General features: G+C 48.2%; 1 protein-coding gene across 1 annotated transcript in view; it reads left to right on the plus strand.

Annotated features, from left to right (window-relative positions):
* Positions 1-9,715: 9,715 nt before the first annotated feature.
* SLC43A3 (solute carrier family 43 member 3) overlaps positions 9,716-19,525 on the plus strand; it is a 31,296-nt gene continuing 21,486 nt past the window's right edge. The window contains exon 1 of the mRNA XM_057507064.1: positions 9,716-9,818. Coding sequence (XP_057363047.1) covers positions 9,788-9,818 — 31 coding nt within the window. The 5' untranslated portion in view covers positions 9,716-9,787. The remainder of the gene's footprint in view (positions 9,819-19,525) is intronic.

Genomic DNA, 19,525 nt, shown 5'->3' on the forward strand with positions numbered 1-19,525 from the left:
CTCTTTCTGCACTCTCTTCTCTGTCTCCCTCATTGTCTCTCCGTGTCCCGGTCGCTTCCCGTCTGTCCTCGTGGCTCCCTGCCTCTCCGTCTCTCCATCTCTGTCTCTGTCTCCCGGTGCTCCCCGCCCGCTTGCACCTCGACACACGGGCGCCCCCTGCCGGCCTCACCCTCAGCCCTTCACGGGCTCCCAGGCACCTAACCCCTTCCGCCCCTCGCGTGTTCACCCGAGGTAGGAGCGGAAGGGGCGTCTCTGTGGCTCGCGTCCCCCTCCCATCCCAAGGCAGGAACAGGCTCCTGCGTTTCCCAGGACCCACCCTGCGCTGGGCCCGCGCCCGGAAGGAGGGCAGGGAGCGGGCGGTGGGGAGGGAGTGTTGGGGGTTGCAGGGTGGGATTTGGCGTCCTTCCCCGGAATGAGCCGCGGCACAATCTGTCGCTGGGTTTGTTTGCCGAGCTGCCTCCGGAGCGCGGTGGGGCCGGCTCCCCGGGAGCGAAATATCACAAGATGCGGAGACAGACGCTGAGGGGCGGGTGGGCGGCGCGCTGACTCAGGTGTGCTGTCATCGGTTCCCTGGGCCCTCACTCTTCGGGAGGAGTGGGGGGACCCAGGGTCCCCAACACGGGTGGGCACCCAAACCTTGGAGGGGAGCCCCCATCCCGGAGTGCACCGCAGGGAAGGGGGTGTCCCTGCTAGTAATCTTCCATGCCTCTCCTTCAGGCCTGGGAGCCCTAGAGGACACCCTCAACCTGAGGGTGCCTCAGACCTTCACAAACCCCTCTGCGCTTACCCCGCTATACAGGCGTCTGCTGAATCACCATGTTCCCTGACTAGACTGCCAGCCTTCTGAAGGCAGGAAACTCCTCTCGTGCATCTCCCAGTTCCCCGCAAGTGCTCAATGAACCCTTTTGGATGGATGGATGGTGGGCGGCTGGTGTCTTTCAAGTGCATTTGACCTTTCTTGTCAGGCATTCTGACCCCTTATGCCTCTCCCTGTGCACATTTTCTGTTCCCCCACACACTGATCCCCCATCCAGACAGTCAGGGAGTTGGAAACGGCTGCCTCTGGCGTCTGGAGACCAGAGTTCTCTCCATAACCTTAAGCAAGTTACTCTTCTTTCTGGGGCCTCAGTGTTCTAATCTGTAAACTGGGAATATACCACCACTGGTAAGGCTTCAGGAAATCTCAAGCCACTTGAGGTATGAGAAAGGGCGTACTAAAATAAAGTTCTCTGACCAGTGTCTGTGGTGGTAGCTGTGTAACAGAGGGCCAACAGAGGGCTGTGCCACAGGGCAGCTAGGTCCACCCCTGGCTGAACATTTGGCCAGGCTCTGGGGGGACTGAGTCTTCAGGACTTGCCACGGAGCTGGCCCGCCCTCCGGTGGCTGTAGGTGGATCTGCAGCTGCAAGGGATTCCAAGGATCTCTGGAAATGGGGATGACAGGGTGATTTTCCTAGAGAAGGGGGCAGATCTGTTGTGCGGAGAAGAGTGGCCTTTGGGAAAGAGGTCATATAGAAGAAGCAGGACATTGGCACAAACTAGATGAGTCTCAACTTCTCTATGGGTTTCCACAGCACCCCTACTCTCAGTGTGATGTCTGGGGCCCCTTTCTGTCTGGTGGACCCCATCTAGTGAGTCCAAGAACTTCCGTGGCTCTTTTCTCCATCATTTTGGCAAGTTAACTCTGTAGGACACTTGGCAGAGTATGGGGTGGGGAGCTGGCTCAGTGGTCAAGGGCACAGGCTTTGACAGGTTTATGCCCTGGCTCAGTTAGCTTGTTGGCCTTGAGCAAGGTGTTTAACTCTTCTAAGCCCCAGTTTTCTCATCCATAAAATGGGAGAGGGTGATTCTAGTTCCTCAGTCATAGGGTTGTTTGAGGAGTAAATGAGATACAGCAAGAGAGAACCTAACCAACCTGACGCTCTGCTCAACAAACACTAATAACATTATTATCAACTTTCCCTTTTATCCTAACAACAACCTGCAGAAATAGATGTTGCGGCCTAGCGGCAGAAGGCAAAGTTATGACCTGAGGTCTCCTAAGTACTGAGAGGCAGAGCTGGGTCTGGGGGTCAGTTCTTAGTAGCAACTTCTGGCCCTGTGTGCATGTCTGATGCCTTTGCTGGCTGGCCTCCACGTCCCACCTTCCCCTGACACTGATGAGGGCCACAGAGGGTGAGACGGGTAGTTGAGACCTGAATTAGGAGTCTTGAGTTCTACTGTGGACCCTGCTATCCAAATGGCTGTGCAACCTGGGGCAGAGCTCTCTCTTCCCTGGGCTTCAGGCTCCCCATCACTGGAAGGCCTGTCTTGGACCCGATGCTCTTGAAAGTTATTCTTCTCCCATTTTCTTCTACCTACCTTTCTGCCAGTGTGTGCACCCTTACCCAAAAGGTGGCTGAGGGGCACTGTTTGAATGGGAGGTGGTTGGAGCTTGGACATGTGGGTAGAATACTCCCATGCATGTACGTGCAGCCCCTTGTTTAGGTTAGAGCTGTGGTTGGAAAGAGAAGAGAAGTCTGCATTACCGTATAGAACTCCAAGGAGTAGGGTCATTCTAAATTTGAGTCCAGGTCTGCGTGAATCTTTCATTCTTTCATAAAACTCCATGCCAGTCTTGATCAAAAGTTTTAGTTTTGGTTCTCAGGAAATCTGTCAGTTAGAAATCTGGGTCTCCTTGTGTCTGCTGGAGTTCTCTTCCTGGCGGAGAGAGCCTCCCTTTCTCGCTACGCTGTGAACCTGCTGAGTGCAGGGTCTGTGTTTTCTTTGACTTTGTTTATTGTTTATTTTGTGCACCTAACAGAGCCTTGGGCCAGAGTAGGCCCTTAGCAAAGGCTGCTGACCTGTTGGACACATGGTGTAATCACAGTGCAAGGTGCTGCCAGTCATGGTGATGCCCAGCTGAGGGCACAAGTCTGGGGTGGAAGGTGGGTGTGGGCAAGTATTGAGAAACCCCGCCTGGGGCTGGCTGTTAGATGAGCTTCCTTAGACTCTGTTAGTCTGGGAACCCATATTATGGGGTGATAAACTCCAGTGGTTCCCCTTTCCCTGTTGTGCTAATTCTCCAAATATTCTCCAACCTCCTTGGAGACACTGGGTGAGGAATCGTGCTCATGGCATCCTTTACTGTGTGACCCTCTATGGGCAGCACTTTTTTCATTTATATAGTGAATGGACAGACAGAACAATCCCTTTCCCCTGGAATTCTGTGGGCTGAAGCCACTGAATTTGCATGGAAGAGTGAGTACATGTGTGAGGAGTATTGTGGGAGGCAAGGCAAAGAGCCACAAGCTCTACCATGGGGGACATGGACCCCCGCCCTATTCCCACCGCCGCTGTGCAGATCAGCCTCTGCTATGGGACTGAGCACAGAAGCCCACTGACAGATTTCCCTGTCTCTCAGCCCACTTTCCTCAATTAATCTCAAAACTAAGCTTCCCAAGGTATTGTTTTGATCGTGCGCCTTCCTGCTAAGAAGCCTCCAGTGGCCAAATCTGACTGGCAAATGATTAGTATCTATGGACTCCAAAGTGCTCGAATTGATAAGAAAAGCCTCAAGACTTTAACAGATAAACAGGTGAAGGATGTGGATGCCCAAGAGGATAAGCAGAGAGTCAACAAATACGTGGAGAAAGTTCAACCTATTAGTGATCAAAGAGATGGAAATGAAAGCAGTCTCAGGATAGTGTTTCCTACTTATTAAATTAGCAGAATTTACAAACACCATCACCCAGGGCTGGCAAGGTTGGATGAAGCCTGTATTCTTACATCTCTGGAAGCAGAGTGCAAAACTCTGGAAAACAATCTAGTAAAATGTAACAAGAGCCTCGAAAATATTTTACCCTTTGACCCATTAATCTCACTTCTGGGAACTGATCTTTAGAACATAATTCAATAGACAAAAAAAGCTCCAGGCAGGCCACTGGTATTATCTTCCTACATTTCTCCGGGCAGTGAGATGGTTAAGAAAGCCATGGCTAATCTAGTCAATGCAATATCATGCAGCCACAAAAATGATAATTGCAAGGAATATGCAGAAGCATGAGACTGTTTATAACATCATGTTTGTTGAGAAAAAGTATGATACAAGATTTGCATGAACACTGACTGCAACCGTGCGTAGTAAGTATTCATGTTGACAGAGTCTGGAGGGGAAAAGGAAAAAAATGAAAACAATTTTAAAGTTGGGAGAATCAGTGGTTTTCCTGTTTGTCTAAGAATCTTCTTTGTTAATATTGTTGAAATATTTTCGCAATGGAATGAATTCTATAAAAACAAAACTTTTATTGCTTATGGAATGAAGTAAAAACCTTTAGCCTGTGCATGCTGCAAAAATTATGGTGATCACATTTGTTAGGTGTTTAATAATTATAATGATCATGCTTATTAGCTATTTACCACACTGCAGCCAGTAAGGTGAGTGAGTCGGGCATGCGATTTCATCGAATCTTCACAACAACCCAGTGAGTAAAAACTAATATAATCCCCATTTGGTAGATTAGGAATCTGAGATCCCATGAAGTTATCCCACCTGCCTAACTTTTACATGTTAAGAGGCAGAACTGGGCTTTAGCTTCAGGTTGTCTGATGCCAAACTTGTGCCCAATTCCCTAATTGGCTTTGTATGTCAATGTTTAAAGAATTTTAGTCATTAACGTGTCATCATCACGACTTTGGGGATAACTGTGGCTCATGCATCATGTACTCTGATTTCCTTAATCTTTAAATTTAGATCAACTCACTTTTTAAACATGTGAATGCCCACTCTGGCATTATCCTAAGCAAGAGTCCCCTTGGAATCATCTGTTAAATGCACTGGTTATATTTTTCAATGTACAAAAAAAAAAAAAAAAGAGCGTTAATTGCATAAAAATAATCTAAGGTCATGTTCTATACTTCTTTTTAAGGAAATACTGAACTGTCTTATGCTACAGTCTGCCCCAATCTCCTGTTCCAGTTTATTCTCATAATAGCCCCTGTCCTTTCAGCTACAGCCAGTGGGTCCAGAGGTCTGAGCCAATCCAGCCAGACGTCCCCAGCTGGGTGCGTTCAGACTTAACGGCGTCCCCTCCCTGGCCCCATGCTCTGTGCTTTCCCAGGGCTTGCTTGAGCCAAGTCTAGGTCAAAGCCATTAGTGTTCAAGTTTCAGAAAGTTTCCCACTACAATAATTAGTTCCCATTTATTAAGCTCCTACTGTGTGCCCAGGCACTACACTAGCACATTTATATGTATATCATCTCTATTGGCTCTTTTGCCATCATCTCTGGGCCAACACATATACATTAAACAATTCTTTTTATTTTATTGTGAGGACACAACGTGAGGTTTACCTTCTTGACAGATTTTTAAGGGTACAATGCAGTATTACTATCCAGAGGCACTGTGTTATACAGCAGATCTCAAGCACGTATTCATCTTACATAACTGAAACTTCACCATTGGCTCCTTAAAATGACCCTGTGAAATGGATATGATTTTTAATTTCTTATTTATGTGTTTGGAAACTGTGACCCACAGGGGTTTAAGGCATTTGCTCAAGTCACCCACTGGGTAACAGCCTGGATTCAAGTCTAATACTATTTGATGCCAAAATGCTTTATTTTACTACTCTGATCCTCGGGCGTATTAATGATGGGGTTTAATGATGGGGGCCAACTCTTCCTTCCTCCATATCTTCTAAAGTGGGCCTACAAATTTTTTGCCTCTCCAGGTGGGAAAAAAGAGGCATTCACTCACTAAGGGTGGGAGCATTAATCAGTACAACCACTCAGGAAGGCCATTTGACAACAGCTATTAATTTGAGAACGCACATGCTTATTGACCCCAAAATCCACATTTTAGGAAACCACCCTGCAGTTTTTCTTAAATACCTCCACCAAGACTACTGTCAGTTGATAGTGCAGCCTCATGTATGGTGGCGCATGATGCAGTACACACAGGTGTAATAGTCGCAACCTAAATATCATCAATTGGGGACTGGTTACCTGAATTTCAGTATATCCATACACGGTCCTCAGAAAGAATGAATATGAAAACAAACATTGTTCTTATATGGAACAAGATCTAAGATACTAAGTGGAAACAAAGTGCAGAACACTGTAATAGTATATTACCATTTGTGTCAAAACTCCCTGGGATGAAATATAGATAATTATACAGGCACATACTGATAAATGCATAGATTATCTCTGGAAGGACACCGATCAGGTAACAGAGGCTGCCCAGAATTTTGTAATGGAAGGACTCTGGCTGAGATGAGAGGGAAGGGCTGGCGGTTCTGTGGTGTTTGTCCAGCCAGCAGACTGTACTGGAGTCTCAGGTACTTGCAAGGGTTTGTGGATGTGAGTAAGAGATCTCCCCACCTGTGAGCCCACAGCGGCCCCGCCTATGCATGGCCCCAGATCCTGGGAGACTTTTTTTGTACTATGTAACCTTTTGTGCCGTTTGTTTTTTAAAAACCTGTGTATATATTACCTCTTAAATAATTAAAAATTAAAAATTAAAAATAGAGGAATTTCCTGCCCGAGGCAAGACCTACCTAAGAAATGGGGAATAGCCAGGCTGCAGGTGGAGCTTTGGGTTCATGACCCAGACTGGAGGCATTGAGATGTTGGGGCCTCAAGGCCTCTTCCACCTGTGTGTGCAGCGCTAGGGACCCTCTCTCTTCAGTGGAAGATTTTTATCCTCTCCCTTCTCTGACCAGCAGCTGGTAATGGCTTCAGAGGCAGGCTTTCCGTCGAGGTATTTTTCAGTAGCTTCGCTGAGCCCAAGTTACTTCACCTCTGTGGGACTCTTATTTCCTTGTTTCTAAGATGGGGATAATATGTACTTCACAGGTGACAGAGCGTCAAGGAGCTGGTGTCAGTGGTGCAGAAGTAGGACAGGACAACAGGAGGTCAACAGCACACAGTGGGGCTGGAAGGAAGGCCCCTCCTCAGGTACAGTACCGGGGTGGCAGGGGCAAGTTACAGAAAACTCAGTCCCAACTGGCTTCAACATATGCTTGTCTGTCTTCAGGAGGAGAAAGCAGGTCTTCCCCAGCCACGGGTTAGAAGCCTTCCCCTTCTTTCTGGGATATCTTAGGTCAGACTCCTCTTGTGACAAATAATTATCACCTGGAGGATAATGGATGCGGACTGACTTAAGTTGGGTTCCCCAGTCAGTCTCTGGTAAGGAGTGTGATACCACCACGATTATCTTGGACTCTTCTGGGCCGCCCTGCTGATGGGATCAAGTCCTGAGTCACATTATTGCTGAACTGGGGGTGGGGGGGCAGAGATGCTTGCAGGGAGGGGTCAACCACAATGGCCACCCTAGGTCCAGGAAGCAGTGTATTAGCTGGACATTAAACATAGCTGAAGAAAGACCAACCATCAGTCATCTGTTTAGTAAGTTATTAAATGAGTACTGGGTGCTACGCCTGGGGTGAGGGGCTGGAAATGCAGCAGTGACTGGCCGCTCTCTGCCAAGTCCTTGCGTGCCTCCCCTTTCCCACGCCTTTTGCGACCGCCCTGCTTAACCCTGTACATGATACTCCCACCTGACACTGACATCTTCCCACATCAGGCCTTACTTTTTAACTTTTTCTCAGGACTCAGAACCTTCCAACATGCTATGTGAATTATTTGTTTATTAGGTTTATTGTTGATTGTTTGTCTCTTCCTACTAGCATGTAAACTCCATGAGAATGGGGAGTTTTGTTTTTCTATTCACTGATGTATCTGCAGCCCCTGGCACCCAGCAGTCACTCAATAAATGGCTGTAGAAGAAATGACTAGAGGTTGCTGTCTCCATTGTGTGCTGGGGAGTGTTTGCACGGAGGAGTGGTAGGGGGAGGACTCACAGGCCCAGTAATTGCAAACCCAAATATGTAATTATAAGCAGGATAAGTTCTGTGATGGAGTATGAGGCACATTTGGAGTATGAGAGCATCAGTACCATACTGGTGCGGGTCCTGGGAATCTGGGACAGCGTCCTTCAGGAAGTGAGCGTGAAGAAGTGAGGGAGAGAGAAGCTTCCAGCAAGAGCCAGGCTGAGCACAGAGGTCCCAGACTGGAGAAGGGAGGCCAGGAGCCCAGCAGCCTGTCTAAGGTTTCAGGTCACTTTAATAAAGGGAGAGAACAGCTCCTCCCAGGGCCTTGGAGCTCAGCAGTGATGCACAGACAGCCGACAGCAGGGGTAGCAAGTGGCTCTCCCCTGCCTCAGTGCCCATGCTCTCCGGCCTGTGTACACTGGCAGTGATGGAGCGGGCAGGGCTGGTGCTACACGGCTCCAGAGCAAGGGTTTCCAAACCCCATGTGCTGCCCTTGGAGGGAGCACAGTGCAATTTAATTCCTCTTTTCTGGGTGAGGAGGAGACTCAGGGGAGGAGGGACTTATTCAAGGACACACAGGGAGAGTGTCCCAGAGCTGGAGGGACTCTTGTAGACAAGGGCTGGACATCACAGGCTTGGAAAAAGATAATGGTTTCCTTTAACTCCCAGGCTTCAACCCTGTAGACTTAGTGGGGCAGAGCCCTCCCAAATATACCCCGAGAAGGCTTCTGTGCACCCATACCCATTATTGCTCTCTCCGGCTGATGCTCACTGCCCCTTCCCACCAGTGCTTCTGTCCTGGATGGGCAGGGAAGGGCTCTCTTCTCTCTGACACTGAAGCTCCCTAGTAAAAGTCCCAAGGCAGTCTTGTTCTTTCCATTTTCTTGGGGTCTCCTCTCTTGAGGAATCCAGACAAGGAACTCAGTGCTGGGTCAGCAATCAGCCCAGGTGGTGTGTCCCTCTGAAGAGCACTGTCCAGCCAGGGCTCCCCTCGGGGTTACTCTCCGGCCACCCTAGGCACTCTTCCAGGTGTGAACCTGCCTTAGCCCTGCCTCCTGTTTGCTGGGTTTAAAACCAGAGTCTCTCGTAGCCTGGCCTTCCTGGGCCCCAATCCCAGAGAACTGCAGGTGCACAATGCCGGTGATGTATGCCACCCTGGGACATCTAGCTCCTCCGTGGACCCAGTCCATCAGCACCAGCGTGTATGAACCAAGCTACGCATGGAGCTCAGTGGGGGTCAACTCACCTCTGCTGCCCTTTCTGGTCAGTGTGCCCGCCCTGCTTCTGGGAGCCCTGTTGTCAGCTTTCTTCCATCCCCTGCTTACTTTGGGCCTCCTTGTTTCCAAATTTGACGTCAGACACCTCCTTTGCACCTTAGGATGGCTTGAAGACCGATGCTATCGGCGGGCGAGTGGTAGGATGAGGTAGGTAGGCAACAACTAGCCCAAGCTCAGTGCTCAGAGGCCTGTTCTCGGGCCTGTTCTGGGGGTTCTGTGGCTGACTTGTCATCTGGTGGCAGAGTGAGACTGCACAGAAGGGACTCTCAGCCTGCTCTTCTGGAAACTCTTCTGGCCATGAGTCTGAGCATCACCGCCCCACCCCTGCCCCTCTCACCTTCTCAGGTGCTGGGCTGGAGCCTAATCACTTAATTTGTCGATGGCACCTCTTTGGTGTCATTTCCCCTGAGCCCAGATACCTATCAGGTGTGGGCTGATGGACAGCTGATAACAGCTTTGGGGCTCTCTGCTACTCACTGGGGACTCTGAAACCAAATGCTTCCCGAAGGACTCTGCCGGCATCCCTTCTGGCTGGTGGGGCAGGTGTTTAGGAGAGTTTGGGGAAGCGTTCTGTTTGGCAAATTGTGGAGAACCGTGTAAAGGCAGGGATGCTTCTTCTCTCCACCAGGAAGCGGCATCCATGCCCGTGTTCAGGTCAGAAGGATAGAGACTGAGGCTCAGAAGGGGACACAGGGACATGAGTGCTCGTTGGTGCCAAGGCCCCACAGGTACGTCTGTGTCTTACATGAGAGGAAAGGGAACTTTGCTTATTGGGATCTGTGCAGAAGCTTGGGCCACTTGTGTCCAGCAGTCTTAAGACCTTCAGGAGCTCTCCCCAGGGAGGACGCCCCTCTGCTCAGGGAGCGAGAACCTCCAGTCCCTGAAGGCTCAGCTCTCCGAGATGGAGACAGCCTTACTGGGCCTGTTCCCACCAGGAGAGGGCAGCTGAGTGGTGTTTGAGATGTGGGAAAGTGAGAGGAAAACAGAGACAGCTCCAGTTCTCAGCAGTTCCCAAGGGAATGGGCTGTGGAAGTAGGAAACCGTTAAGCTACTTGGCATCTTAAAACCAAGAGTGATTCAACGTCAGACACTGTTAACGCACCTTCTGATGCCTTACTTGGAAGGAGCTTTGTTTAAGTCCCAGGTTCAGGTGACTCTGAACAGGAACTTGTTTTTTCAAATCCCAGAGAAGTAGGATTAAAGAAGGATGTTCTCTCTCCTTGAAAAGCTGGTTTTGGGATGAATTCAAGGATGACTGACTGTATGGAATGGGGAGCAAATTCAAGAAGGGATGAGGCACAGGGCAGAGTTTTCCCGAGTGGTCCTTGAACTGCATCAGAGTCATCAGGTTTCTCTGGGGGTGGGACCCAGGAATCTGCATTTCATTTTAAATGAAGGTCTACCATACACACAGCAAAGGGCTAGGACCTTACATGCATAGTCCACAGAACTTTAACATGTGAGTGGAGCTGTGTGTAATCCACCACTTTTTTGATTTTTACCCCTAACAACTGACTTTGTGTGTTCTTGGGCTTTACACAAATAGAATTGTCTATTATATACTCTTTTGTGGCTGGTTTCTTCTGCTCAACACTCAACATCATGTCTGTGAAATTAGTCTGTGTTGTGTGTACCAGTGGTTTGTTGTTTTGATTGCAGAGCAGCGTTCCCTTGTATGAAGAGAAGACAATGTGCTCATCCATATCACTATTGATGGGCATTTGAGCAGGTTCTAGTTTTTGACTGTGTATGAATAGAACTACAATGAACATTCTTATACATGTCTTTCGGCGAACATATGCACTCATTTCTCTTGGGTAAATATCTAGGGTAGTATTGCCTGATCTTAGGGTACAAGTGGTGCCGTGTAATGGGCTCGTTTGGCTAGGCTGGATCCCTTTTCTAGTATGTTTCTGGGTAGGGTGGGCCACTAGGGAGATTCCTGAGAGGATTTGGAGAGTGGAAGGGCAGCAGCAGCCACTCCGTAGCTCACACATGTTGTGGCCGATCTGCTGACACGGATCTTGTTGGCCGGAAGGAGCAGCTGGTTCCCCGCTTGGTGTTTCCTCCTGGGCCAGGTGTGTATGCGAGAGATCCTGGCTTCTGCAAAATACCCACATCATCAATGAGAAGCAATAAAAATTGACAATTGTTTCAGGGATTCAGTCCATCCTTGTGGGGTTCCAGCTGGGGCTTATGGGGTCCAGCTCGTTCTTGATGTCCTCTGCTTGACACCCACCGTCTGTCCCCAGTATGACACCCAAAGACAGCAGCCTTCCAAGACTGTTTAACCAGCTCCCACACTGAGTAAGCCCATCTCCCCACGACAAATCCTTATGTATAGCGGTTCGCTTCCCTGGCTGAACCTGGCTCATGCCATCCGTGTTTGTTTAACCCACTTAGCAACTGCCAAGCACATTTCCACAGTGATTGTTTCTACTCACTCCCTCCTGTTGTTCTGGGTCCCCACCACGCCTTGAGATTGTCATCCTTTTCCATTTTATCTGATCGGGTGAGTGGGTATCTGTATTTTAGAACAAGATCTCCTTGGGATTCTTAGGAAGGATAAAAGATAAGAAACTGGCTTGGGGAGAGAACTTGGCACTTGAAGGAAGCCCGTTTGATTTTGAATCATACCTTTGCCACTTACTGGCTGTATGATCTTATAATCTTAGTTGACTTTTTAGCTCTCTGGGCTTCAGCTTTTTCATCTATAACATGAATTATTAATCATTGCTAACAAGTATAGAGTGCTTACTAGATGCCGGACACTGTTCTAAGCACTTTATGTGTATTAACTTATTGAGTTATCTTGACAAATGAGGTGGGTGCTATTATTATCTCCGGTTTAGAGATGGGGATGCTGACCCGCAGGGATTCACACCCAGGCAGTCTGGCTGCCCTGTTTCCCACTGCCTGCCGTCCCCTCCATTATAAGGCGGTGAGAAGAGGAAGTGACAACATGGAAGTCAAGGCTTTGCGAAGGGCAGTACAGCTAGGATGTATTGATTCTTCTTCAGTGGATCTCCGTGGAAGTTGCCTTTCAGTTCTGTCAAATAAGCAGAAATTAATCTAAACAAACAAGCAAACAAAAAAGCCAGGACCAGGGTAAATGTAGTGAGAAAGGAAGGATCTCTCTAGGATCCAAATAAACCCAGTGCTCCACAGAGGAGAGGGCCACCATATGACTTGGGGCCTTCCATATACTGGCCCCCCGGCAGGTAGACGGCTTTGGAGGCTTCACCCACATGTCAATCCATCAACTCCCATCACTCTGACTTTGTACGGAACAAAGAACCTTTTGGTATTGATTTCCTTTCCCAAAAGTCTATCTTCCCTGAAAGAGATTGTGCTGACCAGTCAACCTCAGCATTCCTGTCTGCTGGGTGGTTTTTCATTTCTCAGTGTAAATTAATAAATTGCATTTTGGGTTTATCAATCAGTCTCTCTCTTATGAATTTTTTTAGTGTAGGTCATTTCCCCCATTCCTTAACACAACAACTAAACTCCCAGGGAGAGGCTGGGGAGGCTATATCATCAAGGTTATATAAGAGAGATGTCCGAAGAATGGTATGAAAAGGTATGCTGTGAGATCAAAGAGAACAGAGAGAGGACTTCTGGGTGGATGAAGGGAGCATCAAGGAAGGCTTCCTGGAGGAGGAACTATAGCATAAAAGGGTGGTTAGAACACAGGCTCTAAGCAGGCTCCCTGGATTAGGAGTCTGTCTCTTCCCACTTACTGTGTCCCACTTACTGACTGTGTGACTGGCCAAGTTACTTCATTTCTCTAGGCCTCATGTCGCTCATCTCTAAAGTGGGCATACTGACAGTGGCCACCTTATGGGGTGGCTGTAAGGAGGAAGTGATTATATATAGAACAGATAAAGCTCTTAACATATGCCTGGCCCATAAGCAATACTCAGTAAATGGTCATCATTACTGTTGCCATTAGTCATACCCCAAATGATGTTTTTTACTGAGGAGCCTTCTAGGAGAAGTTCACATGTGGAACTTGCCTTTCAGTTCTGATCCCCAGAGGTAACTTTGTCTTAAAGGGAGCACCAGCGGGGCCCGCGTTTGCTTTAAGACTTAGAGGGTAGGAAGCTCCTTGCAGTATGTGGCTCTTTCCTTGAGTGTGGTCACAGCCTGACCTGTGGTTTTACAGCCTGCGAGGGGAGCTGCCTGTACAATCTATAAGAACCCATCAGCCTCAAGAGTTTCTGTGGTTTCTGAGTCACTGTCAGGCCATTTCAGCTTCCAAGCAGAAACTCCCAGGGCGTTTACACCATCTAGGCCTTTCTGCCCTCCTCTGTGTAGGGTAGAGGAGGGCAGCATCTGGAGGCAGCCTGCTCTACCCCACAGTCTTTGCAGGGAGGCCCAGCATGGCAGCCAACGAAGGCTGAGGGTGGTCAGCTCATGCTTCACAGCTTTCCCAAAGGGAGAGATGCTCAGGATTGCCCAGCTTACGTGCTCCAGACGCAGGAGCGCTCGCTTCCAGGCAGGTGCTCTGCCCACGGATGTGATGGGGCCTTCTCTAGTTTCACCATGAACTTGATTCTGGCCAATGCAGGGAGAAAGGGTAGGGAGGGACAGCTGGGCACACTAGAGGGGCGTCGGGGGTCTTATCGTAGGTGTGCTCTCCTGGCAGGTGGAGGTCCCACCTCTCCCCAGTTTTCCCCACTTCTCCCACTTAGTTCCCAAACTCTCTGTCCCCCACCTGTGAGCATAATGGAAGTGGTTCCAGTTTCTTCCTGCTTTCCTTGGTCTTTCTCCATAACAAAACTGGAGTGTCCTGCTGGCCCCACATATTTTCTTTCTCTCTTTTCTTTTTTTTTTTCTTTAATCTTTGGGGAGCTGTACATCTAAACAATCCTGTTTTTCACTCAGGAATTCTGTCTCCTCCCCCTGGATCCATTTCCTCTTCATCGATGTGCATGTGGCCGGGTGTGGTGGCTGGGTAACCAAGGCTGGGAGACACAGACCCGTGGCTGGGTGGGGAGGAAATGCTTCTCTCCTGTTCTAATCCATGATGTCTTCTGGAAGGGGCACCTACACCTGTCCTATGACTAATAATTGATACCCCTTATCAACCCAATTCCAGAGCTCATCTCTGTCCAGTGCTTGGAGGACCCCTTCAGAGAGGCTGGGGAGCCCTGGACCCCACTCTCCAGGAGTCCTGTAAGGGCATCAGCCTTAGGCAGAGCATCTGGTTTATATGCCAGCCCTGCCACTTAGTACTGGTGTGATCTTGGGGGAGTTACCTAATCCCACTGGGCCTCAGTTGGCTCAGATAGCAGATGCTAATAGCAACATCTATCCTCAAAGGATTGTTGTGAGATCCAGTGAAAGAATGAGCAAGCACTTAGAATAGTGGCTGTTAGACGGTCATCCCTCAATGAATACCAGATACTGTTGACTCTTTATTTGTCTCAGGGGAGGGTATGCCTCATTGTTGACAGCCTTCTGCAGCCTGGCCCTAAGCTTTGGAGACTCAGAAGTGTCAGTATACTCAGGGCTCTGTTTTGGCAAAGTGTAGGCAGGAAGTCAAGTTATCAATAAACGGTTGCTTGATGCACATGGAATCAGAGCTGGTAGAGAGCAAATGAGAAGCAGGAGGCTCATAAGGCTGAGTGGGTGGGGCCCAGGGCTCCCATTTCTATCACAGGGACTGACTTGGAAGCTCCCTGTGGCTGACCAGGCAGCTCGCTGGAAGAGAGGCTGATCTGGCCGTGGCACCTGCTGACTCCGGCACCCTCCAGGGTTGGCCGGATGACCTGACCCAGTGGAACAGCCGCCTCTCCCCGGCGCCTCTTCGGGCATCCTTCTGGGGTCACCCTTGCTTAGAGAAAGGTCTTCCCAGAGCAAGGAGGCTCCATCTTCATTCAGGGCTATGGAATGGCTCCCCACCCTTGTCAGAACCGCTTTGAACGCACCGGGGACACCCTGAAGAGTCCAGCTGTAGGATCCTGCTCCCTCCTGTCCACTCAGCTCATGAACAGACCTCCTTCCCACGGCCCCCAGGGCAATCGACCAGGCCCCTGCCTGCTGTGGACAGGCCCAGTCAAGTGGGGGAGGTCCCCTGGGTGACGTAAGGTGCGTTTGGATGCCCCCTAGAGATCAGTCTTCTGGGATGAACTTCTGAAACAGATGACTGAGCTCAACCATTACATAGTGCTCTCCTTTCTCATTCATTTATTCTTTAGGTTAGGAGCACTTTGCAATCTTTCTCAAATATGATTTCATGATTTCCTCTTTGTTTACCAGAAATTAATTTTTGATACCAAACATAACTGCTATTTATTAATTAACTAGTACACTAATTGGGTGATTTTCTCACAGTACCTTTAATCCAATGTAGCAACCTGATTCCAATTTTACAGAGAACTGAAGCTCAGAGAGATCAGCAAGGTCAGTCACTGGTCTCATATCAGTGCGTGGTTTCCTTCCTTCTCCTCCCTCTGTTCCTCCCTCCCTTCTTTGCTTCCTTCTTTCCTTTTTTCTTCTTCTTTTTCTTGGCATTGCCTCAAGATGATTAGCATTTTTCTCCCCAGTTGAAATGAAAGAGAAAATGTTTGCATTCACCATTTGATTCCAGAACAACCTCACTCTAGACCATAGCTGGGAAAACCAGCTATGATTTGTATGAGCCCAGATACTGAAAGGACACAAAGTTTACTTGTTTTGTTGGTTTGTTTGGCATATCAGAAATCAAAGCCCTTTCTTTATATGAACGGCTCACAGCTTATCCACATAGAAAAAGTTGGACAGGGGTAAAGGGCAGGAAAGGGTATGCGGACCCTGCCCAGAAAGTGGCCATTGGGGGTGGAGGGTAGGTCCTGGCTGAGGTTATTCGGAGGAGGAGGCTTGAGCAGACAAGTCGGTGCAGAGGTGGGGGGCTGTACTGGAATGGGTCCTGCTGAGGACTAGCCACTGCATGTGTAGGGGGATGGCATCATGCTGCTCATTCATACTGCCCTGTTTGGAAAACCACTCTTTCCTGACCTAAATAAATATACCCACCTCCTCACCCCTTTGCCATGAAAGCATCCCCCTGGCGGATCCTGGCTATCCAGACATACTGGTAATGGGAAGGAAAAGCACCCCACCCCCCACCCAGCACCAGGACTTGAGTGGGGTGCAAGAGAACCAGTTCTATACTCCCTCCTCCCTTCAAAGCAATCAGGCCCCATGGTTCATATCCCCAGAGCCTGGACTGGCCCTCACCAGCCAGTAGACTGGATGTCTTGCCTTTAAGGAATTTTGAGCAGTTAAGTAGCGTCACCAAATAGGAACTGTGGAAATTAACTCTTGCAACAGAACAGCAGTGGTTTGGAAGCAGGTAACATCTGGGTGAGAGACGATGAGTGTGTTAACAGGGCAGTGGCCGCAGATGGATAGGAGAGACACTGAGGGGTACAATCAATAGGACATGACTGATACGGGCTGAAGTCCAAATGCCTTTCCTTAGCCGGCTGCTCCAGTCTCAGTGTTGCATGCCCCTCACCAGGCTCTGTTCTCGCTGGTTCCTGAATGGTCTTGCTCTGTAAGGCTCCGTGCCTCTGAATATACTGTGCTGGCTTCTGCCTGGGAGAGCATCCCTTCACTCCAGAAACTTTGGGTTTCTTTGTCTCTCCAACTAGAGACTGAGTTCCTTGAGGGCAGGTGCTGAATGTCTTCTCCCTGAATGCCAGCCCCTGGCACAAAGTGTGGTGTGCCACATGTATTTGTTGAGTGAATCAAAAAACTAAAAAAGATGCAGGGTGAAGGGGAAACAAGGAAGCCAAGACAAAGGAATGAAGGCAGGGGGTGTGCCCTCTGACCTCATTGTAATCACTCTGTTCTCTGAAGTTTCCCATTAATCCTCACCAGAGCGAGGCCTGAGAGCGCGCTGCCTAGCGTCTGCCTCTACTAGCTGCTGGAACTCGAACCAAATACAACGGGAACGGCTCAGAGAATATTCTGATCCTCTGTCCCAGCAATTTCAGTAAGACTGTCGTGTTACTGGAGACTGTGCCCTCTGCAGACATGGATGCAGGTGTTGGGTAGAGGGAACTGAGAACCAAGGGAGAGACGAGAAAGGATGGCCAGAGCTCAGATGGCCTGTCCCGGGTCCCGAGCTCCAGTCCTGGATGCACAGATAACCCGCAGGCTGGCCTTTCTGGCTGTTCCTGCAGATTTACATTCAAAAATCTCCCTCTTTGCTTTGACTTTCTCTGTTCCTTCCTTGCTACTTCCACACTCACTGATCCCCAGGTCCTCAGGAGACCAAAATGTAAGCCAGAGCAGGAGATAGGGCTTGAATTAATTTCAGGGTTTCTGTGTCTTGCAGTAAAATAGAAAATCTTGCATCAGAAGTCTTGTTTGTCCTGGGCTGCTATATTTGCCACCAATTAATAAAAAAAAACAAACACTTTGTTTTTCTAATGTCCACATATCTGATGTTATGATGGGAGTGTTCAGAGCACAGGTTTGAGAGTCAGGCAGACATTGCCACTTTGTAGAGTGACCTTGGACATGTTCCTTTGAAGTCTCCTCTCAAAGCTGCTTCTCTGGCTCTGTTACATACCTGGAAGTCAGAGAACCCTGTACTGTCTGCAGTCTGCCTACCACCTACCATACCTGTAGGGACTTCATAACCCATCTTACGTTTCTTTTGTGACAATTACTGTCATTAAGCTACTACAGTCCTCGTTTTACAGGCGGGCAGCCAAAGAACTTGCCTGGGGGCATGTGATTACTGAGTACTTGGTACCCAGATAGCGAGTACCTGGTAGGAGCCGAGCTTCCACCAACCCATGTTGCTGGGTGGTCCCACTTCCTTGAGCATCTGTGTTTTGGTAGAGATCTGGAAAACTCTCCCTGGTCTGGGTTTTCCCACTGTCCTAACCTCCATTTCTTCCTCATTAAAAAAGAAGGGTGGGCTTGGAATAGTTTGAGCTATTCCCTGGGGGAACCTGGGAGGCTGGCATGGGAGTCTGCAGACTGCACTGAATATGCAAGAAGTTCTCCCCTGAATTCAGCTTTTGACAGGGAAATAACCACACAGGCCAAGGAAGCCATCCGCTCACTTGCTCTGGGATGGAATGATAGCAGTGCAGCCAGTTTGGGTGGCTGTTCACACTGATCACAAGCTCTGATGGGTAATTATATATGTCTTTGATTAATAAAAAATGGAGCAATGAATGAATACTTAATCAACAAAGCCTGGTGGGTAGACTCTGTGGGAGTTGTATAAAATTTCTGGACATGAGAGACTCCATTTCTTTTTTTGTATCCTGCTTGTTATTTTTTATTTTTACTAAGGAATATTTCATATAATATAATAGTTTCAGGTGTACGATATAGTGATCTGACATTTCTATATGTTACAAATTGCTTACACTGTGTTGTTACCGTCTGTTACAACCCTAAGTCATTATGATATTATTGACTATATTCCGTATGCTGTACTTTTCAAGTAACTTACTTATTTTATCCCTGGAAGTTTGTACGCCTTGATCCCCTTCACCTAGTTTGCCCATCCCCCAACCCACTTCCTCTCTAGGAGCCACAAGTCTGTTCTTTGTATTTATGAATTTGTTTCCAGGTTATTGTTTGTTCATTTGCTTTGTTTTTTTACATCCCACATATAAGTGAAATCATATGGTATTTGTCTTTGTCTGACTTGTTTCACTAAGCATAATACCCTCTAGGTCCATCCATGTTGTTGCAAATGATAAGATTTGCTCCTTTTTATGACTGTGTAATATTCCAATGTGTATATGTACCACATCTTCATCCATTCATCTTCACTGGACACCTCAGTTACTTCCATATCTTGGCTATAGTAAATAATACTGCAGTAAACATGGGTATGCTGTATCTTTTTGAATTAGTGTTTTTGTTTTCTACAGGTAAAAACCCAGAAGTGGAATACTAGATCATATGGTATCTCTATTTTTAATTTTTTGAGGAACCTCCGTAATGCTTTCCACAGTGGCTGCACAGGTTTACATTCCCACCAACATTGCACAGGGTTCTCTTTTCTCCATATCCTCACCAACACTTGTTATTTCTTGTCTTTTGGAACCAGCCAGTCTGACTAGTGTGAGGTGGTAGCTCAATGTGGTTTTGATTTGCATTTCCCTTATGACTAGTGATGTTGAGGAGAGACTCCATTTTGAAGCTCTGTTTTCCTTTCTAGTTAATGAACTTTTGGACTGGGCAAAGAGACCTTTTGAACTGGTCCAGAAGCAGAGTGTGTTTTTGTTTTTTTTTAATAAGTGCTCCTAATGGCATAGGGAAGGGGCACGGGACAAGCATCATGATTAACTTTTCCTGCCTATGAGGAAAAATGCTGAGATAAAAATAGCATAGTAAGAACAGGAGGGACCACACCTTAGGGCTAAGATTCCATTTTAAAAACCAGGGAGTGAGGAGGTAAGATTCCTAACAT

Source organism: Manis pentadactyla, chromosome 9, assembly GCF_030020395.1.
Source record: "Manis pentadactyla isolate mManPen7 chromosome 9, mManPen7.hap1, whole genome shotgun sequence".
NCBI lineage: Eukaryota > Metazoa > Chordata > Mammalia > Pholidota > Manidae > Manis > Manis pentadactyla.